Below are 22,968 nucleotides of genomic sequence, written 5' to 3' on the forward strand. Positions count from 1 at the left end.
AAAAACAATACAGACTAAAACTATACAGTCATTAACAAATATTTTAATTTGTTAATTAAACCATTACACATCAAAATTCATTAAAAGTCCGCAAAACCTTTCCTAAAAGATTTTAAAAACAGCATCACTGATATGGTCCTCCTAATAAACTAGACTTGTTACATCCATTTTAGAGCTGAATTATCTGATCCAGGAATGCTGTACAACAATTTTCAATCCCATCTTCCCCAAGAAAGTGGTATTCAACATTAGTCTATAAGTAACTCAACCATCATTAAATAGTGGTGAATTAATTCCCTGAATTAATGTCTTATTGCTATCCTCCTTAGGCAAATATGACACCCCTTGAGCCACCAAGGAAATACTTCTGATCTCAAGCAGAAACTTTTAGGCTCTCCCAAAGTTCACATGTACTATCAAATTAAACACATACCTCTGTCTTTTTGTGCAGACTGGAAGATACTCTGTGAACTGTTGTAAAGCAGATATTAAACTCTTGAATAATTGAAGGGTACAAACTATTGAAGTCTAAAAGCAAAATAAACTTGTCATAAAAACCTGAAATGAGAGAGAGAGAGAAAGAGAGAGACTATTTAACTCACACTGACTACTATACAGCAGAGATGGTGACGATCCTGACCACAGTCTACAAGCAGACCTTGGACCCCTTTTGCTGCACGTGAAGCCCCCTCCCATTCTCCAAGTACGACAGCCACCAAAAGAAAATTAACTGTATGATTTTTGGATAATTGGCATCCCCAAGACATAAAAACACACATCCTCACCTACTACTAACCCAAATATCTCCATTTTTGTTTCAATCTTTCCTAAAATGACAACCAGAAGTGGCACAATATCACTTTTGGCGATCATTCTGAAAGAGACTTGGATGAGAAACAGAGATATTTAGCTGTGCTATGGTTATGTGCCTCTGTGACATATTGAGCAGGGGATGAACTGGTCCTCAGTCCCCGCACAGTTGCCCAGCACACTATAGAAACTGCATGACAAAACAATATTTTTATTAGTACAATGTGAAAGAATAGTAGAATGAGGAGGGGTGATAGGAAATTATCTGAGGCAAGAAAAAATAGTGACTTCATTAAGAAGTTTGCTGTCAGAACATTAGCTTACATTCTTTCAAAAATTCTTCCATACAGCCCTTCACTGGCAGGCAACAATGATGTCTCAGAAATGGAATGATCCAACTTTCTTAACTATCCAAAAATAAACATACACATTTTATAGAAAACAACCACAGGTAGCTGTGTTGGCTATATATGGTGGATTGAATCCAACATGAAGGGCAATGGGCTCACAGCAATGCGAGGCTGCAGAGGCTGGGACATTGATAACCAGGAAAAAGGGCTTACAAAGCCCTTAAATTTGAGCGTGTCATTCAAAGGAAAAAAGAAAGTGACCTGATAAAGCCTCTTGAAGCCATGATTTGGAGACTATGGCATTAACACAGACTAGGATGCCAAGTAGTCTGGGGCTGAATGTCCTCTTTAACAGAGTATGAAATAGACAATCTGTAGTCAGCAACGAGATGGTTGGGAAGTCCATCCACAGAGAGAAAGCCTAATGACATCGAAATGGAAAGGAGCTCTAGTAGTAATTTCTGGGACAGAGGGGGACACCAGAGAGGAGGAATGTTACCTCATTCAGTCACAACAAATTTGAGGCAGAAAGAAATGAGAAGATTGCAAAGTCCAATTGCTGTGACCCATGGGACGCGCTGTATCTGAGTGTAATATTTCAGGCTATCAGTATGAAGCCTACAGATCCGAGACACAGCCAGAACAACCAAACTGATAGGCCAGTGGTGGCGAACCTATGGCACGAGTTCCAGAAGTGGCACTGAGAGCCCTCTCTGTGGGCACATACGCCATCACCTCAGCACAGCGTTCGTCAGAGTTTGTTACTAGAAAGTCAGAGAGACATGGCACTTTCCGATAAATAAGTGGGTTTTGGGTTGCAGTTTGGGCACTCAGTCTCTAAAACGTTTGCCATCACTGTGATAGGCAAACATTGTGGCAGGAGTGACATGGTGTCAATACATCATGGATGGACCCTGGGAACGAAGTTTTGCAGAGCAGCGGAGCTGGAATAGACCTGAAGCGCCAGAAGTCCAATTCCTAGCCAGGTATGTAAAACACTAGGCAATATGCCAGAAACCATCCTAATGTCACCCCTAATGCTTAAGAGGAATGACTGAAGCTGTAGCATTAATGCACTGCAACACGCTAGCATGAACAGAGGGGTCTGGAGACCATATAACGGTGGGTCGAAACCACTTACCATATAGGTCCAGGACATGTAATGGAGCATGAAGTATGCTGTGACAGGGAGTAACAATTGCGGGAAACACAGGAGTCTCCTTATGGGGGAGAACCCCCAGGAATTTTGCAGACTGAATAGTTAGCCTTGTCAAGTGATGTGGGTGGAGGTCAGAAATATTGCCACCTCACCCAATAGACGTCTTGGACCAGAGAAACAGGATATTATGACATCAATTGGCCAGGAGAGATGGGACAGGTATGTACATCCCGATCTCTCCAAGTATCCACAGAGGTGGACAGAACTTTAAATGGAGGCTTGAAACGGAGGGATGTCCCCAGAGGGCATTCCTGCCCAGAATGGAAACTGAAAGAAATTGAAGAAGTTGTTGTATGCCACCTGCTCCAGGGGAGAGAGTGGGATCAACTAGAACTTCTTGGAAGGACATGAGCATGGAAAACAGACATGTATTCCTCACCATATATAGGGCCCACAGTAAAAGGCAAAAGTGCCTTAACTGACATTAGCACTGGGAGGTGTAAACCCTTTCCCTGTGAATGATGGCGCTGGTATCAAAGCCCCCCATGGAGGGGAAAAGACAACCACAATCACGCTGATAAAGAGAGTACAATGGTATTATCTCTCTTTTTTATAGTTATTAATTAATATTCTTAATATATACAATATGTATAATATTTCCATATATATACATTCTATTACTTTCTATAACATTTTAACAAATTATTTTATATTCTCCTCAGTGCCCCCTTCCCTGGAGCCGTTTCCATCCTTATATTCTATCCAGAATTCCAGTTCATCTTGTGGAGGTAATCTTCCATCTTCTTTTCTCAGTATTTTCTCAATAAATTCTTTCCAAATCCCCGCAAAGTCATTTCTTTTCCATAGTCCTTTTTTAAATTTCAGTTTACCTGTCAATTTATCATTAATGGCTAATTTCCATATCTCTTTGTACCAATCCTCCACCTCTACATCTATTTTCGTTTTCCAACACTTTGCTATTATTAATCTCGCTGCTGTGAGCAAATTTGTTATCAAATCTTTTTCTTCTTTTTCCCATTTCTCTGAGTTATATAACAATAACAAAACAATACTCGGTCTTCTATCTATTTTTATATTCATAACATTTTCTATTTCTAATATCACTTCTCCCCAAAACTTTTGGACATATTTACATTGCCACCACATATGCATATATGACCCTACTTCTGGACAGCCTCTCCAACAATTTTTTGAATTATTCTTGTTAATATTATGTAATCTCACTGGAATCAGGTACCATTTCCAAATCAACTTATAATAATTTTCTTTTATCCGAACTGTTAAATTTTTCAAGCGTCTTTGTTCCCAAATTCTATCCCATTCCTTATCATTTATTTTACATCCTAATTCTTCTTCCCATAATCGCTTTAAAGTATTTTCTTTTATTTTCCCTCCTTTATTTCTTCATCAAAATTTTATAAATTTGACTAATGATTCTTTTCTCATTTTCTTCAATTTCTCTTCCTTTCTGAATTATCTGTTAGAATTGTGTGTGCTTTTTCTTTTCTACATTTCTTTTCTTCCAGTTTTTAATCCATTGTTCTATTTGCATATAGTGAAACCATGAAATTTTTATTCCCATAAATTTGTCTTTTCTATCTCCTTTTTCTGTTCTTGCATCTATCCAATCTTCTATTCTGTCTATTTTCCTTTCCTTTAATTCTTTATCTAACAATCCTCTCAAGTTCTTTGGAAATTTCTTTTCCATTATTATTGGTGTTATTATTGAGTCTTCATTCATTAACTCTTTTTTATATTTATACCATATTTCTAATATATTTTTCATAAGTGGGTTTCCAATAATTTTAATGTCTTTCCTAGTAAACTCCTTAAAAATATTCCATATTCTCATATCTACTTCCTCTATATCTACTTCTAACCATTCTAAATCTATCCCACCCAACATACCTTCTATCACGTATCTCAATTGATTAGCCTCATAATATCCTCTTATATTGGAAAGGCCTAACCCTCCCTCTCTTTGTGTTTTATACCAAAATTGTTTGTTTAATCTCGTTCTTTTCCCTCCATTACAAAATATATTCATCAATTGTTGCCATTTATTCAATTCGGTTTCCAATGCTTTTAATGGTATCATTCTAAATTAAAAAAAAAAATTTTTGGTAATATTTTCATCTTAATTAATGCTATTCTTCCAAACCAAGATAACTGGATTTTCTTGTATTCTGCCAGTTTTTTCTCCATTTCTTTCCTTAATACTACCAAATTCTTACCTTCCATTTCCTTTAAATCTTTCGTTATAGTAATTCCTAAATATTTTATACTACTTCTTAATCTTATCTCTAAGTTTTTTTGTTTTATAAATTCAGATTCCTCTTCTTTTGTATAATCAAGTATCATCAGCACGTTCCACACGGGCATAAAGTACGTCCCCAGGACGTACTAGGGTTAGGAAAGGGTGTGCTTTATGCACGCCCCTAACCCTAGTACGTCCTGGGGACGTACAAAATGGGGGCGCCCGTTCTACATGGGCGCCTCCATCTTGACATAGCGGATGCTTAGAGTCCACACGTCGCACAGCACTAATGATGTTGCGAGTGCGCACTGGCGCCTTGCGGCGTCATTAGCGTTCCACAAGAAGCGCCATTTGGGGGCTTCTTTTTTGCGGTGCTGAGGAGCCTCGTGGTTTGGCCGCTGGGGCTCCTCGCCACCACAAATGGCAGCGGTGGCAGACCGCCCGTTTTGGCCGGTCTGTAACGCGCCATCATTTCTGATTTATTCCAATTAATCTGCAACCCTGTCAATTCAAAATATCTTTACATTTTTTATTATTATTTTTTCCAATCTATCCAATAAATCCTTAATAGTTAATAGTGTATCATCAGCAAATAAACTAATTTTATGGCGTGGGGGGGGAGTCCTATTCTTTCTAAACTATTATCATTACTTATAACATTTGCTAACAACTCTATAACCATTGCAAATAATATTGGTGATAATGGACATCTTTGCCTTGTATCTCTTGTCACTCTTATTTCACTTGTTATCCCATCATTTACCATTACTTTTACTGAATTATCAGAATATAATTGATCTATTAATCCTCTTATTCTATCTCCCATTACAAATCTTTTCATAATTATTTTTAATGTTGGCCATTGCACACAATCAAACGCTTTGAATATATCTAATGCTAAAATCCCTGCCCTTATTTTTTTCTCTCCTATTGCATGTATTTTATTCAATACTCTCCCTACTGAATTAGTCATTTGTCTTCCTTTCACAAATCCATATTGATCCTTTCTTATATATTTGTACATACATTTATTCAGTCTATTTGCTATTATTGCTGATAAAATCTTGGCATCTTGATTTATTAATGAGTGTCAGGGACCAATGAGGCTCGAAATTGGGCTAGAAGCCAATTGATATGACTCCAGAGAGTCACGTACCGATGAGGATCCACGTTGGGCTGCCAGCCAAACGATTTGACTCCGGAGAGTCAGGGACTAATGAGGATGACATCCAATTGGTTTGACCCGGGGGAGCCGGGACTGATGAGGACTGAAGTCAAGGCAGCCAGTAACAACAACTCCTCAGGAGAACGAAGAGACAAAAGCAAGGCGAATGGCCCCGAGACAGTTTGTCCGCAGCAAAAGAGCAGCTATAGTCAAGCGATTTGGAAGGAAGACCAGTGGCCATTTTATAAGTTTCTCTCAGAGATAAGATGTTGTGAAAAGTATGCCAGTGAAGGGGGCCCCATTTTAAACCTTTTCCTCAGAATGAAAAGGGGCTTTGCCAAGCACGCCAGTAAGGCAGGCATTATTTTAAAAACTTTTCCTCAAGGGTAAAGGGGGGAAGAGCTCTGCCAAGCACACCATTGTATCAAAAATATCCTCAGAAAGAGCCTTGCCAATGCGAAGGCGAGGCAAGCTGCTGTTAAACAACTTTACCACAAAATTTAATTTCACATTTAAGTATAAGATTATCTTTAAAAATCATAGCATTTGCTTTAAAATATGAACAACGATGTTAAAAAATTACTACCAAAATGCAGATTGATCCTGTCAAATTGAGTTTTTTAAAGTCTGACAGGAAAATGAATCTCTGAAGAGTTCCTAGACACTGCCACTGCGATGGACAAAAGGAACTGAGGGTTTAGGCAGGAAACCAGCTAATAAGGCAATTGGAGAGTGGAAGGAGCTACCGCCAAAACGCCTCTATTTACATGTTAATCTCTGTGTTGGTCTGCTGTTGAATGGCAAGGCCTCAGGGGGTCTATTTAATTAATAATAATAAGTTAATATTTCCCCCCAAGGATTGAGGTGGGGTTACATCAATAAAATAATACAATACAAATAAAATCGATAAAACACTAATACTGAATACAGTGGTACCCCGGGTTACGAATTTAATTCGTTCCGCGGCGCCGTTCGTAACCCGAAAGATTTCGCAACCCGAAAAAGCCATAGCCGCTAGCGCTGGAAAGCCGCGATTTCGTGCGAAAAAGCGCCGAAAAGCACCAAAAAATTTTTCGTAAGCCGGAAAAAAAAAACGTAACCCGGAACAGTTTTTTCCTATCTAATTTTTTCGTATCCCGGAAATTTCGTAACGCGGTCATTTCGTATCCCGGGGTACCACTGTATACCACATTTCTTTTAGTTCTCTAAAAAACAGTTCATCAGTAGCCAATAATCATAGTCGAGAGTGGAACATCATCATAAGCTTTTATATGGGGTCCGATGGATAAGCTCACCGGAAGAGATTAGTTTTGAGTGCCTTCTTAAAGGCCTCTAAGGTATTGATGAGACGGATCTCTTCCGGTAGGCTATTCCATAATTTTGGAACCGCAGCTGCAAATGTCCTGTGGGAAGTTGTCGTTAACCTAGTATTATGATGTTCCAATAAGTACTTCTCTGATGTTCTGAGTGTGTGGGGCAGATTGTGTAGGGAGATGCGTTCCTGCAAGTAACTCAGGCCCAAGCCATGTAGGGCTTTAAAGGTAATAACCAACACCTTGTATTGCGCCTGGAAGCTAATTGGCAGCCAGTGAAGAGATTTTAACACTGGTGTTATGTGGTCAAACCTAGATGTGCCGGTGACCAATCTGGCTGCCACATTTTGGACCAATTGAAGCTTCCGAACTTGGTACAAGGGTAGCCCCAAGTAGAGCGCATTACAGAAATCTAGTGATCCGTTGTTTGCTGGGAAAACCCCCCGACCCTGGGTGGTTTTCAGTTGGCGAAACATCAGGAATAAACTCTTCCACAACACAGCCACATAACCCAAAAACCCCACAAGAACAAATGTATCAGTGTTTGGTGGATTTTTATACAAATTTTATGTCACTATGAGATACTTAGCATAGTTGTCACCACACAAAAAAAGATATTGTAAGAAATTTTAGACATCCTCAGAACATGAGCATATTTCACATGTGTACTTTCTCTTGACGCATCATCTAGAGTGCAGTACAGAAACACAGTGGACCCTTGGTATCTGCTAGGGTTTTGTTCCAGGACCCCCTGTGGATACCAAAATCCATGGATGCTCAAGTCTCATTAAAGACAGTGGGAGAGTAAAATGGTGTCCCTTATACAAAATGACAAAATCAAGGTTTGCTATCTGAATTTTTTTTTTAACACACTGTAGATGCTTGAATCAGTGGATAAAGAATCCATAGATACAGAGGCTGACTGTAGTTCGTTTAGTGTTAAATAGGCAAAATTCTGCAATCCTACTAATATTTTCACAAACATTTGGGGGTATATATTTCACTAATATGAATATCTTTCTTCAATTCCAGTAAGACCCTTTCAAGTTGTTCAGAATAGTAGCTAGCACTGAAGCAAAAATTAGGCCCATAATGAACCTACAGTTATGAGAGATCAGAGTTTAGAAGGAAATTCATCTAATGATATTTAGGGCTTTGAATGTTATCACTAGCATCTTGAATTCAGACTGGAAGCATACAAAAAGTCTGCAAAATTCCTTCAAAGCATAAATTTTATGAGTTCTATTAATTGTTCTTGTCAGCAATCTAGCTGCTGTGTTTTGCACCACCTGCAGCTTCCAAGTCATCTTTGAAGATTGCCTTGTCATAGTCTAACCAGGAAGTTACCAGAACATGATCTACTGTGCTAGGCTATCCCTAATCAGGAAAAGCTGCAGTGTGGCTCTAAGGAATTTCAAGCCTCAGAGTCCACATGGGCCTCCATGTAATAAGATAAATCCAGGAGTACTTCCAAGCTCTCACAGACTGCTCCATTAGAGAACCATGCACTTCTATCCAGAGGTCACCAACCAAATTCTCAGACCCATGAACCACTAGTTGACAAAGTTTCCATTTTATTGGATTCAGCTTCAGTTTACCAGCTCTCATCTAGTCACTATACCATCCACATTGGTTCAGCATCTTACTCCAACAATAAGGAGTAGAACTGAGTGTCATCAGCGTACAGATGCATTAGCTGCAACTTCCAAGTCATGCTGATGACACCCAACTGCAACTGCAATCCCAAAATTGCTAATATCTTCCCCTAGCAGGTTCCTACATTGTAATTTTATCTATTCCTCTATCTAATTGTTATTACTTTTAGAGTGTATGCCTCGGGCAGGCTTTTATATATTCCTTAATTTTACTGACTTTGTACAGCGCTGTGTATAATTACAGCGCTTTAGAAATAAAGTTTAATAATAATAATAATAATAATAATAATAATAATAGAAGAACACTGGAAACAAAACAGAACCCTGTAACACCCCACAGCTTAACAGCCATGGGACTGAACAGGAATCCCCCAATACAGTTCTCTGAAACTAGCCCTGTAGAAAGCAGTGGAACCACGGTAATGTAGAGCCTTCTTCTCCCATTTGATAGAGTGGGTCCAGTAGGATATTGTGACAGTGAGTCACCCACCCAACTACCTTTCTCAGATGGCAGCTCAATGGGTCTTTTTGATCCCACTTCTGCCACCAATATGTTACAGGATGGCAACTATCCCACCAGTTTACCACCTAATTTGTGATCCAGCCCTCGAACACAGTTCTGATCTCTAGTGCCACCTACACTAGAACTCTCTTCCGATGCCAGCCCTCTAACTCTTCAAATTCTCCCACTAGCTTGGCATCAATTACTCTTTGACAACCACACACCCACTATCTGATGTGTCCCAAAACTAAAAGACTTTTCTCTCTTGGTAGCATTTTTAAAATGTTTCTTTAAGCACTTCAGACAACTGCTTGTTGAACAAATAAAAGGACTTTATTTACAAATGAAGTTGAATATATCTTTCTCTATGGATGACATTCAAGATGGATACATTGTATAAATACTTCAGTAGTAATATAGTTTTAACAGTTTATTTTACTTACCTTTTTAATCGTTTCTTTATAGCCTTATAACTATTCCTTTGCCATCTAAGTTCTCACAGAACCTTTATCAATCTTCTGTATTTTTAACCCTTCTGGTTATCTGTGATTTCATTAGTCATCAAGCATTACTGTACTGATGTATAAGTCTAGAAATTTTAGTCAAAATATTGACCCCCAAACCTAGGTCGACTTATCCATGGGTCAATGTAAACACTATACTTTAACTCTTATTAAATAGGGAACTATCCCCTGGTGAAAGGCAAGATTGCAATCTTTCCTGGAAGCACTGACCTCCCTCTACTCTTCCATCCAGTCTTTACCCAAAACAGTTATGCCTGCCATAATTTTGTAGGTTCTTTGACATTGTTTTCCTTTGCTTCATCATCTAGATCCTTTGTTACATATCCCTAAATTTTACGGAAGACCTATCCAAGGGTCATATCAAGAATCATAATTTTGCCCCCAAAACCTGCCCTCAACTTATACATGAGGTTGACTTATAGTCGAGTATATACGGTATATCTCCCACAGGATATTACAACAACACTTTAAGAACTCTCCTCGTCCCTATCTCAAGTACCTAAAATCCCTTTCCAACTGCTCCTCACAGGAACCTATTCTAGCCTCAGTGGCTCTTAACCCTTTAGGGTACAATCAACATCTGTCCTTATCTTGGGTACATAAACTCCCTTCTAACTGTACCTCATAGCAGTCTCCCTCAGCCTCCTTGGATGCTAAACCCCTCAGGGTAAAATAAAACTCTCCAAACACTGCTTTGTCCCTCTATTTATACTCACTCCTGGGAGCAGCTCCCACCTTTTCTTGGCTTCGTTCCCATTGGCTGTTGCAAATGTTCTAATGTGCCTGTGCTCTCTCCACTGATCAACTGTATCAAAAGCAGTTAATAAACCCAAGAAAACTATTAGGGAGGCACTCCCCAATTACTTTTACTTGGAGAACACTGGAAATCAGATCAACTAAGGGTGTTACAGTCCCCTACCCTGTCCTGAAATCAGTTCAAAATGACTCTACTAAAATTTATCAGCCAAGAGAGGCAAGGGTCGCTCTAACATACAGCAAGATAGACTTTGTTGTTATCAGCTGCAACAACTAAAAATTGATTCCAAGAAATGTGATCAAACCAGCACTAGACACTTCTCTAGACTCTGTGATAATTATAATGTCACAAATGAATATGACCAATGCACATGTATGATTTCCTCTTCTATGCAATTCTGGGTAGATGAAATGCAAAACAGGAAATTTCCAGGAATGAGGGGAGAAGAATCACAAATTATGTCTGCCTCTCCAGTCCCCCAAAATCCACATCTCTCATGGGTACAAGTTCATTATGACTGTACATTTTACTTCAGTTCTAGCTACACTGCACAGCCTGAAATTGGCTTATATGCAATAAAGAAAAGACAATCTTCATAATAATGGCATGCACCTGCCTCACATAAATGTTATCCTTTCAATGTTTTCTATTACAGTAGTAGTTGTCATCTATGTACATCAAGATGGCTCAACTGAAGGCACCAATTATTTGTCTATTATATACACTTTACATATTTGACATTTATCTACAAATCTGTACACAAAATTTCTCATTCCATATGCTCTAGCGATATAAGGAGAAAACAATTTACTTGTACACAACAGCTCAATTAGGAATAAAAACAATTTTCCTCCTCCACATTCAACTGAACATATAGCGTTCCTCAATTAAAGCTAATGTTTCTTCCTGTGCGCTAAAATTGGAAACAATGGCATTTTTACAATGTGCAGCATTGCTTCACTACTCCCGTAAGACTCCCACAATAATAGTATTTGTGATTCATTAAAGAAAGGAATAAGCACTTTATGAAATCTATTGAATGCATATAATTTAGTTTGACTCACTAACCTTTCCTATCCATTACAACATCTAATACTACTGCAAACAGTAAAAGCTGTCAGATCTTACCAACTTTTGGATCCAAAACTAAACCTCCAGAATATGCTGCCTTTTTTCGCCTTATCTTTGGTTTATTCTGATCACCTTCAAAATCTTCATCTTCTTCTACCTGTATTAAAAAAACCAGGACAAAAACAAAATTCTAATTAGAATAAAAAAAAATTAAAGGGGAAATTGAAAGTTGGTGAATGTGATTGCTACACACAAAAGAAAAAGGGATTAAAAGGATATATATATATATATATATATATATATATATATATATATATATATCATTACCATTACTATTATTATTATTATTATTAAACTTTATTTCTATAGCGCTGTAATTATACACAGCGCTGTACAAAGTCGGTAAAATTAGGAGTAAATAAAAGCCTGCCCAAGGCGTACATTCTAAGAGGAATAGATAAAATTACCATATAGAAAGGAAAAAAAACAGATTAAAAACATCAAATATCAAACAAATCACATCACATCAAATATTGTCAGACAGCCAGATAACAATCACAAATTCCCTGAGAACGCTTCCCTAAACAATATGGTTTTCAGCTCAGCTTTAAAGCTGGTTAGGGAAGTGATGAGCCGTGCATGCAGAGGAAGAAGGTTCCAGGAATGAGGGGCAGCTAGAGAGAAGGGACGGATCCAGGACGGGGCAGAGAAGATCCTGGGTTGAGAGAAGAGATTTTGGCTACCAGAGCGGAGAGTGCGAGTAGGGATGTAGGGAGAGAGAAGATCAGTTAAAAAAAGAGGGGCCAGCCCATGCAGGGCTTTAAAGGTGAGTAGCAAAAGTTTGTATCTGATGCGGAAAGGAAGAGGGAGCCAGTGAAGGGAAGACAACAGAGGGGAGACATGATCATAACGGCGAGCGAGTGAAATAATGCGTGCAGCTGAATGCTGAACAGAAATTAATGGGTGGAGGTGAGAGAGAGGAAGCCCTGCCAAGAGGAGGTTACAGTAGTCTAGTCGTGAGACCACTAGGGCATGGACCAGTGTCTTTGCAGTAGAAGCTGAGAGATATGGACGGATTTTGGCGATATTATAGAGAAAAAACCTGCAGACTTTGGCTGTAGTCTGGATCTGAGGGATAAATGACAAAGAGGAGTCAAAGATGAAACCAAGACTGCGGGCTTCCTGGACCGGCTGGATCGAGATGTTATTGACGGAAATAGAAAAGGAATAGTGAAGGGTGGGCTTAGGAGGGAAAACAAGAAGCTCAGTCTTGGACATATTGAGCTTCAGACTCCGATGGTGCATCCAGTGGGAGACAGCTGTTAAACAGGATGACACTTGCTGCTCTAGCTCTGGTGAAAGATTAGGGGTGGAAAGGTACAGCTGGGTATCATCGGCGTAAAGATGGTAGGAGAAACCAAAAGAACTGATAAGTTTGCCAAGGGAGAGTGTGTATAGAGAGAACAGAAGGGGACCCAAAACAGAGCCCTGAGGAACTCCAACAGATAAGGGGACAGAAGACGAGGTCTGACCAGCCGAGACCACTGAAAAAGATCGATCTGACAAGTAAGATGTGAACCAATCGAGAACAAGGCCCGAGAAACCAAGGTCAGAGAGTACATCTATTAGGAGACAGTGGTCCACGGTGTCGAAGGCCGCAGACAGATTGAGTAGGACAAGGATAGAATAAAGGCCATTCGCCTTGGCCCGCAAAAGATCATTTGAGATCTTAGTAAGGGCCGTCTCTGTGGAGTGCCGTGGGCGAAAACCAGACTGGAAGGGATCCAGAATGGAGCTGGTTTCAAGAAACTCAAGACAGCGTGAATAGACAACTCGTTCCAACACCTTAGAGAGAAAAGGAAGAAGAGAGATTGGACGATAGCTAGCCAAGGAAGAGGGGTCAAGAGAGGGTTTTTTCAGGATAGGGGAAACTGAGGCATGTTTGAAGACTGAGGGGAAGGAACCCGAAGAGAGAGAGAGATTAAAGATATAGAGGAGGGAGGGTAACAAAGAGGGGGCTATAGAGATTAGAAGACGAGAAGGAATTGGATCAAGAGAGCAGGTGGTGGGTTTTTGATGTGTTCAGCAGTGAAGAGAGTTCTTCCAAAGAAACAGGAGGAAACACAGAGAGTTTATTAGTAGGAGGGGCGAGGAGATTAATGGTGGGAGCCAAATCAAGAAGAGTTAACTCAGAACGAATCGTAGTGATCTTTGTAATGAAGTAATTGGCGAAGTCGGAGGGAGAAAATAATGGAGAGACGGAGGGAGGAGAGGGTTTTAACAGTGTGTTGAAACAGGAGAACAAGCGCTCTTACTGTATTATTATCGTTATTATTATTATTACATAGATAAAGAAGCCCTGTACAATGAAATCAGAGGGATCACTGAATGCGTGTGTATTTTCAAATTGCCTGTCAATTTATGGAGATCCCATGAATTTCATAGGGGTTTTTTTAGGCAAGAGATATACAGAGGTGGTTTTGTCAGTTCCTGCCTCTGAAATACAACCTACAGCACCTGGTATTTATTGGCAGTCTCCCATCTGAGTACTAAGCAGGACCAACCCTAGTTCACTTCCAATATCAGGCATGATCTGGAGCCTTCAGGGTATTTAGGTCAGTCAATGAGATAAAAATAAAAATTAACCCAAGCTTAGAGGTAAGCACATTGCCCAGAATAATTTAAAATAAAATCGTCACTCATGAGCTTTAGTTCATAAAGTATAAAACATGCACTGTAATCCTATACAGGTATACTTGGACATAAACCCAGAGGACTAGATCCACCCTTACTCAAACAATGGGACTTCCCCTCTTCCCAAAGTAGTCATCTAAATACCACCATCCCTATCTGCCCTGGGGAGTTCCCAATACTTTGGAGCAGTGTGAAGGAATGCATAGCCATCTGAAGGGAGTAGGAAAGGCATTCAGCCTACCATTGGTCTTTTTATTGCTGGCAATAGCATACTGGGTATTTCCACTCATGAAGTTTGCAATGTTAATTGAGCCTTTTATTCTGCAGCCTCCTGTGCCATATGTGATCCTGTTCTGGAGTGATTTCCAACCCTGAGCAGGTAATCTGGGGAGCCAAGTAACTACTGAGTACAGGGGAGCATGTAAATGCAAGGGATCATTACACCTTGTGTTTATAACTCTAAACTCATTCACTATGTATAAAACTTAACATATAAAGACGGACACACAGGGAGACTCACCTGTTTCTGCTGAGTCTTTTTAAACAGTTGTTTATCAGGAACAATGAAATTCTTTTCAGAAAATGCATGAAGGAGCAAGTATTCATTGCGCTCAGCTCGCCCACCCATCAGTGTTCTTGACTGCAGGAAGAAGAGCCATATGAACAGCTTGAAATGGAAGTCAAAATGCCAGTTATGATATTATTCTATGTGTTTTCCCCCAAATGTTTTACAAAGCTTTAGGTATATTTTATTTTTGCTCCATGTGTTACATGACAGCACACCATCTTCATCTGACTGCATGCACAATGTCAAATAAACACACTACAGGTTGACTATCCTCTATCTGAAATTCCAAAATACTCCAAAATCCAAAAATTTCCACATGGGTGGATGAGATAGTGACAGCTTTGCTTTCTGATGGGTCAGTGTAAACAAAGTTTGTTTCATACACAAAATTATTTAAAATATTATGTACGTGTAAATTATATTTATAAGATGTATAATGAACATAAATGAATTTCATGTTTAGACTTGTTCAATCTCCAAGATACCTCATTATGTATTTGCAAATATTCCAAAATCCAACAAAATCCAAAGCATTTCTGGTCCCAAGCATTTCTGATAAGGGAGACCCAACCTGTATCTTCACTAAACTATTTTAACAGGCATTTCATTCCCATGTATTTTATTCAAAAAGTAACTAGTTCTTATAAATAAAATTGCACATCCAAATTCAATATAACAATTGACACAGAATTTGCTGATGAAATAAATTAAAGTTTACCATAACATTGCCAGCAATATTTGTAATCTGTAGGGCTAGTGGAAGAACATTTAGCTCACACATTATCTGTAAAATGTACTTGGCATCAAGCCAGGTGTTCTCCATCATGTAAAGTAGTTGATTGGAATCACTATGAAAAAACAGAAACAATTTTAATAAATAAATGCTACATGCATTTAAGTTGCTACTACTATGTATATAAAGTCAAAGCTCACTCACAAATACCCATGAAGTAAGTTTAATTGTAGGTTTAAGTGTGAATACAATTTTTTTAATTTGAAGAAATAAGCCCATATCTCTGAACAAATGCAAACTGTCCTTGTTTTGCATAGGGCGTTCTCAACAGAGACTATGCTGCTGTTTTATTTCTTTCCACTAGCAGACAAAGATCTTATATTTTTCAGCATGCGTTTTGGCAATTGACTGGCTGATTTGGTACAGGCAGGACAGACCATCAATTCTAATTGCTGACACTAAATGAATAATTTCATTTACTGACTTTTATTCTGTTATCATTCCTGTTTGTCAGAATATCTGACCAACCATACACAGTTCTTTTACATTCCTTTGAAAGCATCATAAATCATGAAGTTATCTTTAGGAATACATACAACCTCATCATCCAAAAACACCAACAAAAATTAATACAGTGGTACCTCGGGATACGAAATACCCAGGTTACGAAATGTTCGGGATACGAAAAAATCCCATAGGGAATTATTATTTCGGGTTACGAATGTTTTTTCGGGTTACGAAAAAAACTTTTGGTGCTTTTTTCGGCTTTTTCGCACGGAATCGCGGCTTTTCCCCATTAGCGCCTATGGCAATTCGGCTTACGAAGGCTTTTCGGGTTACGAAAGCGGCCGCGTTACGAATTAATTTCGTAACCCGAGGCACCACTGTATTCTTGTTTAATAAGAGGCAAATCAAAATAGATCCTCATGCAATGTCAGTCATTCCTTCTACTTCACTTGTAAGCTGGACTTCTACCTCCCCCCCCCCCCAAAAAAATGCCAAATCATCTATATTCTTTCCTTCAGTTAATGCTTTATTCATCACTCTGTTGGTATGCTGATAGCTATCTTGTTGCCATTTATGTTCTAATCTACACAGAAGTGAATCATGACTTTCAAATATCCAACCAAAAGTCAGGTCTTCAATGCCTTTGCCCAGAAAATATATTTTTATTTTAAAAAGGGAGTGAGAATACCAGGTCAATCTAGCATGATCCTGCATTAGAAAGCCCATGCTTGTTTAAATATCTGTAAATATTCTCTCCTAGCAGACAGCCGTTTATTTTTTCATTCTTCCTGAGTCTCTAAGTCACAGAGAAGTACCCTGGTACCTTCCAGATGTTATGGATTACAACTCTGGACAATCCCAGCCAGTCAGGCAAGAGAGGAGTTTCAGATGAAAACATCTAGAGGGCAGCAGGCTGCCTTTCCCTGCCATGAATGGATTTATGTTAGTCCCTGCTATTGGCTTTGACATTTATTTTAGTTACTGCTAATAGTTTTGCAAATTCATAATGAAAGTATTGCAGCCACATACCTGTACATATTTCGTATCTCTTCAGGTGGAATTGTCACTCTTTCCACTTTCAGAATCTGATTGACAAGTTCAGTCAAATGGTAACTTTTACAACGGATCAGTTCCTTTGCTGAAATTTCTACATCACAGATCATTCTACCACAAGTTGCATTCTTTTCAGCAAATCCACTGCGACCCTAAATTGTCATGAAAAAGAAAGACACCTGTGACCAAGGCAGTCTTTCTGCCAGTGCTTTGAGGCTGTCTTTTCATGTCATAAACATCCGAAGACCCCTTGGTCCTTGACACTTGCCCTACTTCTACTCTTGATACACTTTCCTTTAAATGAACTAGCATTAAGGTCCCCAGTGTCGTCTTCTTATATGTGTTTTATCTTTGGTAGCATGTTGTCTGTGAAGTTATTGTTATAAACTCTTCTGGAAACAAGATAAGTATTAACTTTTTTTATAAGCATGTGTTATTTCCTATGCAGTTCCCGCACTTAACTTTTTTTTACACTTTGTATTAATTGACATTACATTACATATACATAAATAAAAGTTCTTTTCTCCTATGTATATGTATGTATACACACACACACACACACACACTTTTCAGCTATTTACATTATGCACATTAAAGACAAATACATTTCTACTGCAAACATTTTCTATTTTCTTCATTTCTCGCTCTAAGCTTCCTGTGTTAACATTTGTCTGTGTGAGATAGCTTTTTGTAAGTTAAATTTCTTCTGATTATTGTTATATCTCTAGTTAATTTCAGCATTCTTAGTGTTTCATTAATTTCTGTGAAACCTGTTAGTTTCACTGCTTTCTGCTATTTCTATTTATTTTTACAGTCTTTACAGATTTTTTCCCATTCCTTCTCAGTCTTCCCTTCTGGCTTTCCATTTATCAAGTTCGTTAATCTGCCATATATTGTAGTTTAACTGAACTCTTTCAAGTCTAAAGTGTTTCTTGCTTATTTTAAACTCCTTCTCGTATGCTATCAAACTTCGTCCCCATTAACAGAACTATGAATTCCACTAAGGTACCCTGGCCTGAATTCCAGCTGACAATTCCCAGAATGAAACTGATCTGAACTGATTCTTAAACAGTCCACATTAACCCACTACACTCTTATAGTGCTGCTATCTCACTTTAACTACTCTGTTCCTGTTGCATTCTGAGGCTTGTAGTTCAGTGAGGCCTAAGAGCTCTCTGGCTGAGAATTTTAAATGTCCCTCCTTAAACTGCAACAAGAGGCAGCCAGAGCAGTTAAAGTGCAGTAGTAGAGCTATAAGAGTGTAGTGTGGTGATCTAGTAATACTCTCTCCTGAATCTGTCTTGCTCTTCCCCTTTTTATAGTCACTTCTCCCACAGCAGCCCTTCCTTTAAAGCCACCTTGAACCAGAATTGGCTGTTGGGGACATCAACTCTGGCTAGTGACCCATCACATTCTTTTCAGCAAATCCACTACAAACCTAAATTGTCATGAAAAAGAAAGACATCTTAAGAGATTCATCCATACCATGTTTCTGTTCAAGGCTAACTGACCCAATGTAGACTTGAAGTAGAGGTTGTTCCTCTCTCATGTATAAATATGAACTCCCTTATAGGGTTGTAAAGGAATTGATGCATTATTACTCACAAACACTAGTAACTTAATAGTTTCACTGATGGCACTACAGCTAACAAATTCACTAGTCTATGAATCTTCTTCTAGTGAATAGCATGTAATTTAATCTGCAATTAAGATGTAATTTGCAAAAAATACAGCTTTTTACCAATTATAAATCTTATTCCCAATGGAACATTTTCTATTAGGAGACTAATACAAGGTGGACAGAATGCAAACAAATTAACAGCTAATAGCACAAAAAACACTGCAAAGCAGTACTGTACAAAGGTAACAAGTCAGCATTACTCTTTAAGCTAATAACAAGGGGTATTCTTAGAATAACAGAATCTTAGAGTTGGGGGAGCCACAAAGGCCATCTAGTCCAACCCCCTTCCATGCAGGAGCACATAATTACAGCACTTAGAATCGTAGAATCGTAGAGTTGGAAGAGACCACACAGGCCATCCAGTCAAAAGATGCCCATCCAACTTCCACATAAAGATATCCAAAGACAGAAAGTCCACCACCTTTCAAAGCAATCTGTTCCACTATCGAGCTCTTACAGTAAAGAGGTTCTTACTAATGTTGAGGTGGAATCTCTTTTCTTGGTAATTTGAATCCATTGGCTTTCTTACCCTAGTCTCTGGAGCAGCAGAAAACAAGGCCACTCCATCGTCTACATTTCAGACCGGCTTTAGGACAGGATACGGAGTTGAGACTGCCTTAGTCAATGATCTCCATCTGGGCATCAATAGGGGAAGTGTGACCCTGTTGGTGCTCTTGGACCTCTCAGCGGCTTTCGATACCATCGACCATGGTATCTGTGATGTCCTGCCAGGACTGTTTAAATCTCCCCCTGCATTTTCTTTCATGTTGGTTCAGGCCATAGAATATTTTAGTGTAGGAAAAATCATTGTATTAGTTGTGGGAGGAGCTGTAGGATCCCCTGCATTTTTTTCAGGTTTGGTTTGCCTTTTCCCAGCATGCTCTGCTTTAGCTAGAGGGTTTTTAGTTTGGAGCAGTCTTTGCTGTGAGCAGGCAGAGAGCTGTCTTTTGGTGGCAAACAGGCCCAGATAGCCAGAAAGGGCATTTCTTACACCAGGGGTAGGCAACCTGCGGCCCGCGGGCCGGATGCGGCCCAGCAAGGCCTTGGGACTGGCCCCAGCCCGGTCCTGCCACCGATTGCCGCCGGGGCCTTTGGGAGGCAATTGTCTATAGAAGCCTCAGAAACATGCATTTATATTAACTTTTTTTTTAAATCAGCAAATTTTTTCGCATGTCCTCCATTTTTTAAAAAAAGTGTCTTCCATTTGAAAATTTTGTCCTACATTTGTCCTGATTTATTTATACATTTAATTTTTTTTAATTATTTAATTATTTATTTTTTTGGCTTCAGCCCCCCCAGTTGTCTGAGGGACAGCAACCCGGCCCCCGGCTCAAAAAGATTGCCTACCCCTGTCTTACACGTTAGCTGGATCAGTTACCAGGAACTAGTTAGCCAAATTAGTTACCAACAGCAAAGACGACAAAGAGATCTGGAGCTGAAAGACCCTGCAAGAGCTCCATTGAGTGAGGAGATAAAACCCAGAGAGATGACATCCTGAAGATTGCTGAAACCCAAATTGTAAAGTTTCTTTTATTTCAAGTTATCTAGAGCTGGGGAGGAGAAAACTCTTTATTTTTGTTCTTCAAATTAAACTTCCCCCTTTTTGAACTTTACATTCAGCATCAGAGTATTTTTGGGTAGAAGAGTTTGATTTCACCAGGGTACCGGCGTTGCACACCCAAACCTGCCACCACCTTTAGTTGGGTGTGTCTTCACAGTATCCTTCTGGAATGCCTGAGAGAATTGGGACTCGGAGGCAGTGTTCTTCAGTGGTTCCGTTCCTACCTCTCGGACATATTCCAGATGCTGATGCTGGGAGACAGTTGCTCTTCTAAGAGAGAGCTAAAATCTGGCATCCCTCAGGGCACCATCCTGTCTCCCATGCTATTTAACATTTACATGAAGCCGCTGGGCAAGATCATCTGGAGACATGTGAGGGGTGTTATCAGTACGCAGATGACACCCAGATATGCTTCTCTATGTCTTGGACTGCTTCAGTGACTAAGGAAGGCATCTCTCTTCTGAATGACTGTCTTAGGTCGGTAATGGACTGGATGAGGGAAAACCATCTCAAGCTGAATCCTGGTAGGGAACCCGAATCTGGGTTTATGTCAACCGGTCCTGGATGGAGCCACACTTCCCCTAAAGGACTGTGTTTGCAGTTTGGGAGTGCTCCTGGACTCGTCACTCCAGCTATCTTCACAGATAAATGCGACAGCCAGGAGCACATGTTATCAGTTTCAGCTGATACACCAGCTGCGACCCTACCTGGAGCCAGGGGACCTAGAAATGGTGGTACATGCACTGTTACCTCGTCTCAATTTCTGCAATGCACTCTACATGGGGCTACCCTTGTGCCAAGTTTGGAAGCTTCAACTGGTGTAAAATATGGCAGCCAGCTGATAAATCCAGGTCAGACCACATAACACCTATTTTCAAATCCCTTCACTGGCTGCCAATCAGCTTCCAGGCATGATACAAGGTGTTGGTTATTACCTTTAAAGCCCTACATGGCTTGGGTCCAGCTTACTTGAGGGAGCGCTTCCTTCCATCTCTCCATATAATCCGTCCCGCACTCTCAGGACGGTCAGGAAGCAATTATTAAGGGTTCCTAAAACGAGATATGCCTCATCCTCGTGAAGGGCATTTTCTGTCTCAGCCCCGCAGATTTGGAACTCTCTTCCCGACGAGCTCCGCTCTGTTACCTCCCTTGACCTGTTTAGGAAGAAACTTAAGACCTATCTCTTCCAACAGGCTTTCCTCCATGTGTCTTGACATCTGTTCCCCATCATATACGCTGCTTTCCAGCTAGTTCTGTCTTTTGGCTATGGTTTTTATTCTCTGTGGTTTTATTGTGTTTTTTTGGAATGTTTTTATGGTGTTTATATACTGTTGTCCAAATTATATAATGTTTTATATCCTTGTTGTAACCCGCTTTGATCTCCTTTGGAAAAGCAGGCTATAAATAAACAGTATTATTATTATTATTATTATTATTATTATTATTATTATTATTATTATTATTCCATACAATCCACCCCACACTCTCAAGTCCTCTGGGAAGAATCTGCTTGCTACAGCCAAAAAAGACAAAATGGACTACTGTTTCCCAGAGGACCTTTTCATCAGCTGCTCCAAAACTGTGGAATGACTTGCCAGAGGAGATCCGTCAGATTACCACCCTTGACACCTTCAAGAAGGCAGTCAAGAGGGATCTCTTCCGGCAAGCCTTCCCTGACTGACAGACCTCCCAAAACAATAAGACCACCCTGTCTGCCCAGACCTATTTTTATTGTCTGCCTATCTTTTAAATGTTTTAACTAATTTTAACCTGAATGTTTTTATAGTTTTTATTGTAACTATGTTTTTTGTTTTTTAATTGTAGCTAAAAGTTATACAGGGCTCCCCCGGGTTACGAAATTAATTCGTTCCGCGGCGCCATTCGTAACCCGAAAAGCATTCGCAAGCCGAAGCCCCATAGGCGCTAATAGCGAAAGCCGCGATGTGGTGCGAAAAAGCGCCGAAAAGCACCAAAAAATTTTTCGTAACCCGAAATAACCTTCGTAACCCGGAACAGTTTTTTTAATGGATTTTTTTCGTAACCCGGAAATTTCGTAACGCGGCGCATTCGTATCCCGGGGTACCACTGTATTTTATGTTGGCAGTGGTTTGGGGAGATTGTGATATTTTATGATTTACTGTATTATGTATTTTACTTTTTTTTTACTGTAACTCACCTCAATCTGCAGGGAGAGGAGGACTAAAAATTATTATTATTATTATTATTATTATTATTATTATTATTATTATTATTTCATGACATCCTTTCAGATATTTAAAGATTGCTATCCTGTCCATTCTCAGTCCTGTTTTCTCCAAGCTAAACATACCCAGCTTCCTAAGTGGTTCCTCATAAGGCTTAGTCCCCAAACCTTGGATCAACTTGGGCCAAAAGCAGATTACCTTAAAGAGGCGTTGTGACACTGCCCCCTTTGTGTGCCGGATCGGGGCCATGGCAACCCAATCTGGCCTTTTCCTGCAGCAAAAAGGAGCAGCAGAAAGCCGCTCCTTTTTGCACCAGGGAAAGGGCCGCCCTTTTAATAATAATAATAATAATAATAATAATAATAATAATAATAATAATAATA

General features: G+C 39.5%; 1 protein-coding gene across 1 annotated transcript in view; it reads right to left on the reverse strand.

The window, feature by feature from the left end:
- POLA1 (DNA polymerase alpha 1, catalytic subunit) overlaps positions 1 to 22,968 on the reverse strand; it is a 353,950-nt gene that overhangs the window by 277,726 nt on the left and 53,256 nt on the right. Inside the window, 5 exon segments of the mRNA XM_042458289.1 lie at positions 434 to 558; positions 11,642 to 11,741; positions 14,799 to 14,918; positions 15,565 to 15,694; positions 17,116 to 17,291. Coding sequence (XP_042314223.1) covers positions 434 to 558; positions 11,642 to 11,741; positions 14,799 to 14,918; positions 15,565 to 15,694; positions 17,116 to 17,291 — 651 coding nt within the window.

The sequence above is a fragment of the Sceloporus undulatus genome, chromosome 3, assembly GCF_019175285.1.
Source record: "Sceloporus undulatus isolate JIND9_A2432 ecotype Alabama chromosome 3, SceUnd_v1.1, whole genome shotgun sequence".
Lineage (NCBI taxonomy): Eukaryota > Metazoa > Chordata > Lepidosauria > Squamata > Phrynosomatidae > Sceloporus > Sceloporus undulatus.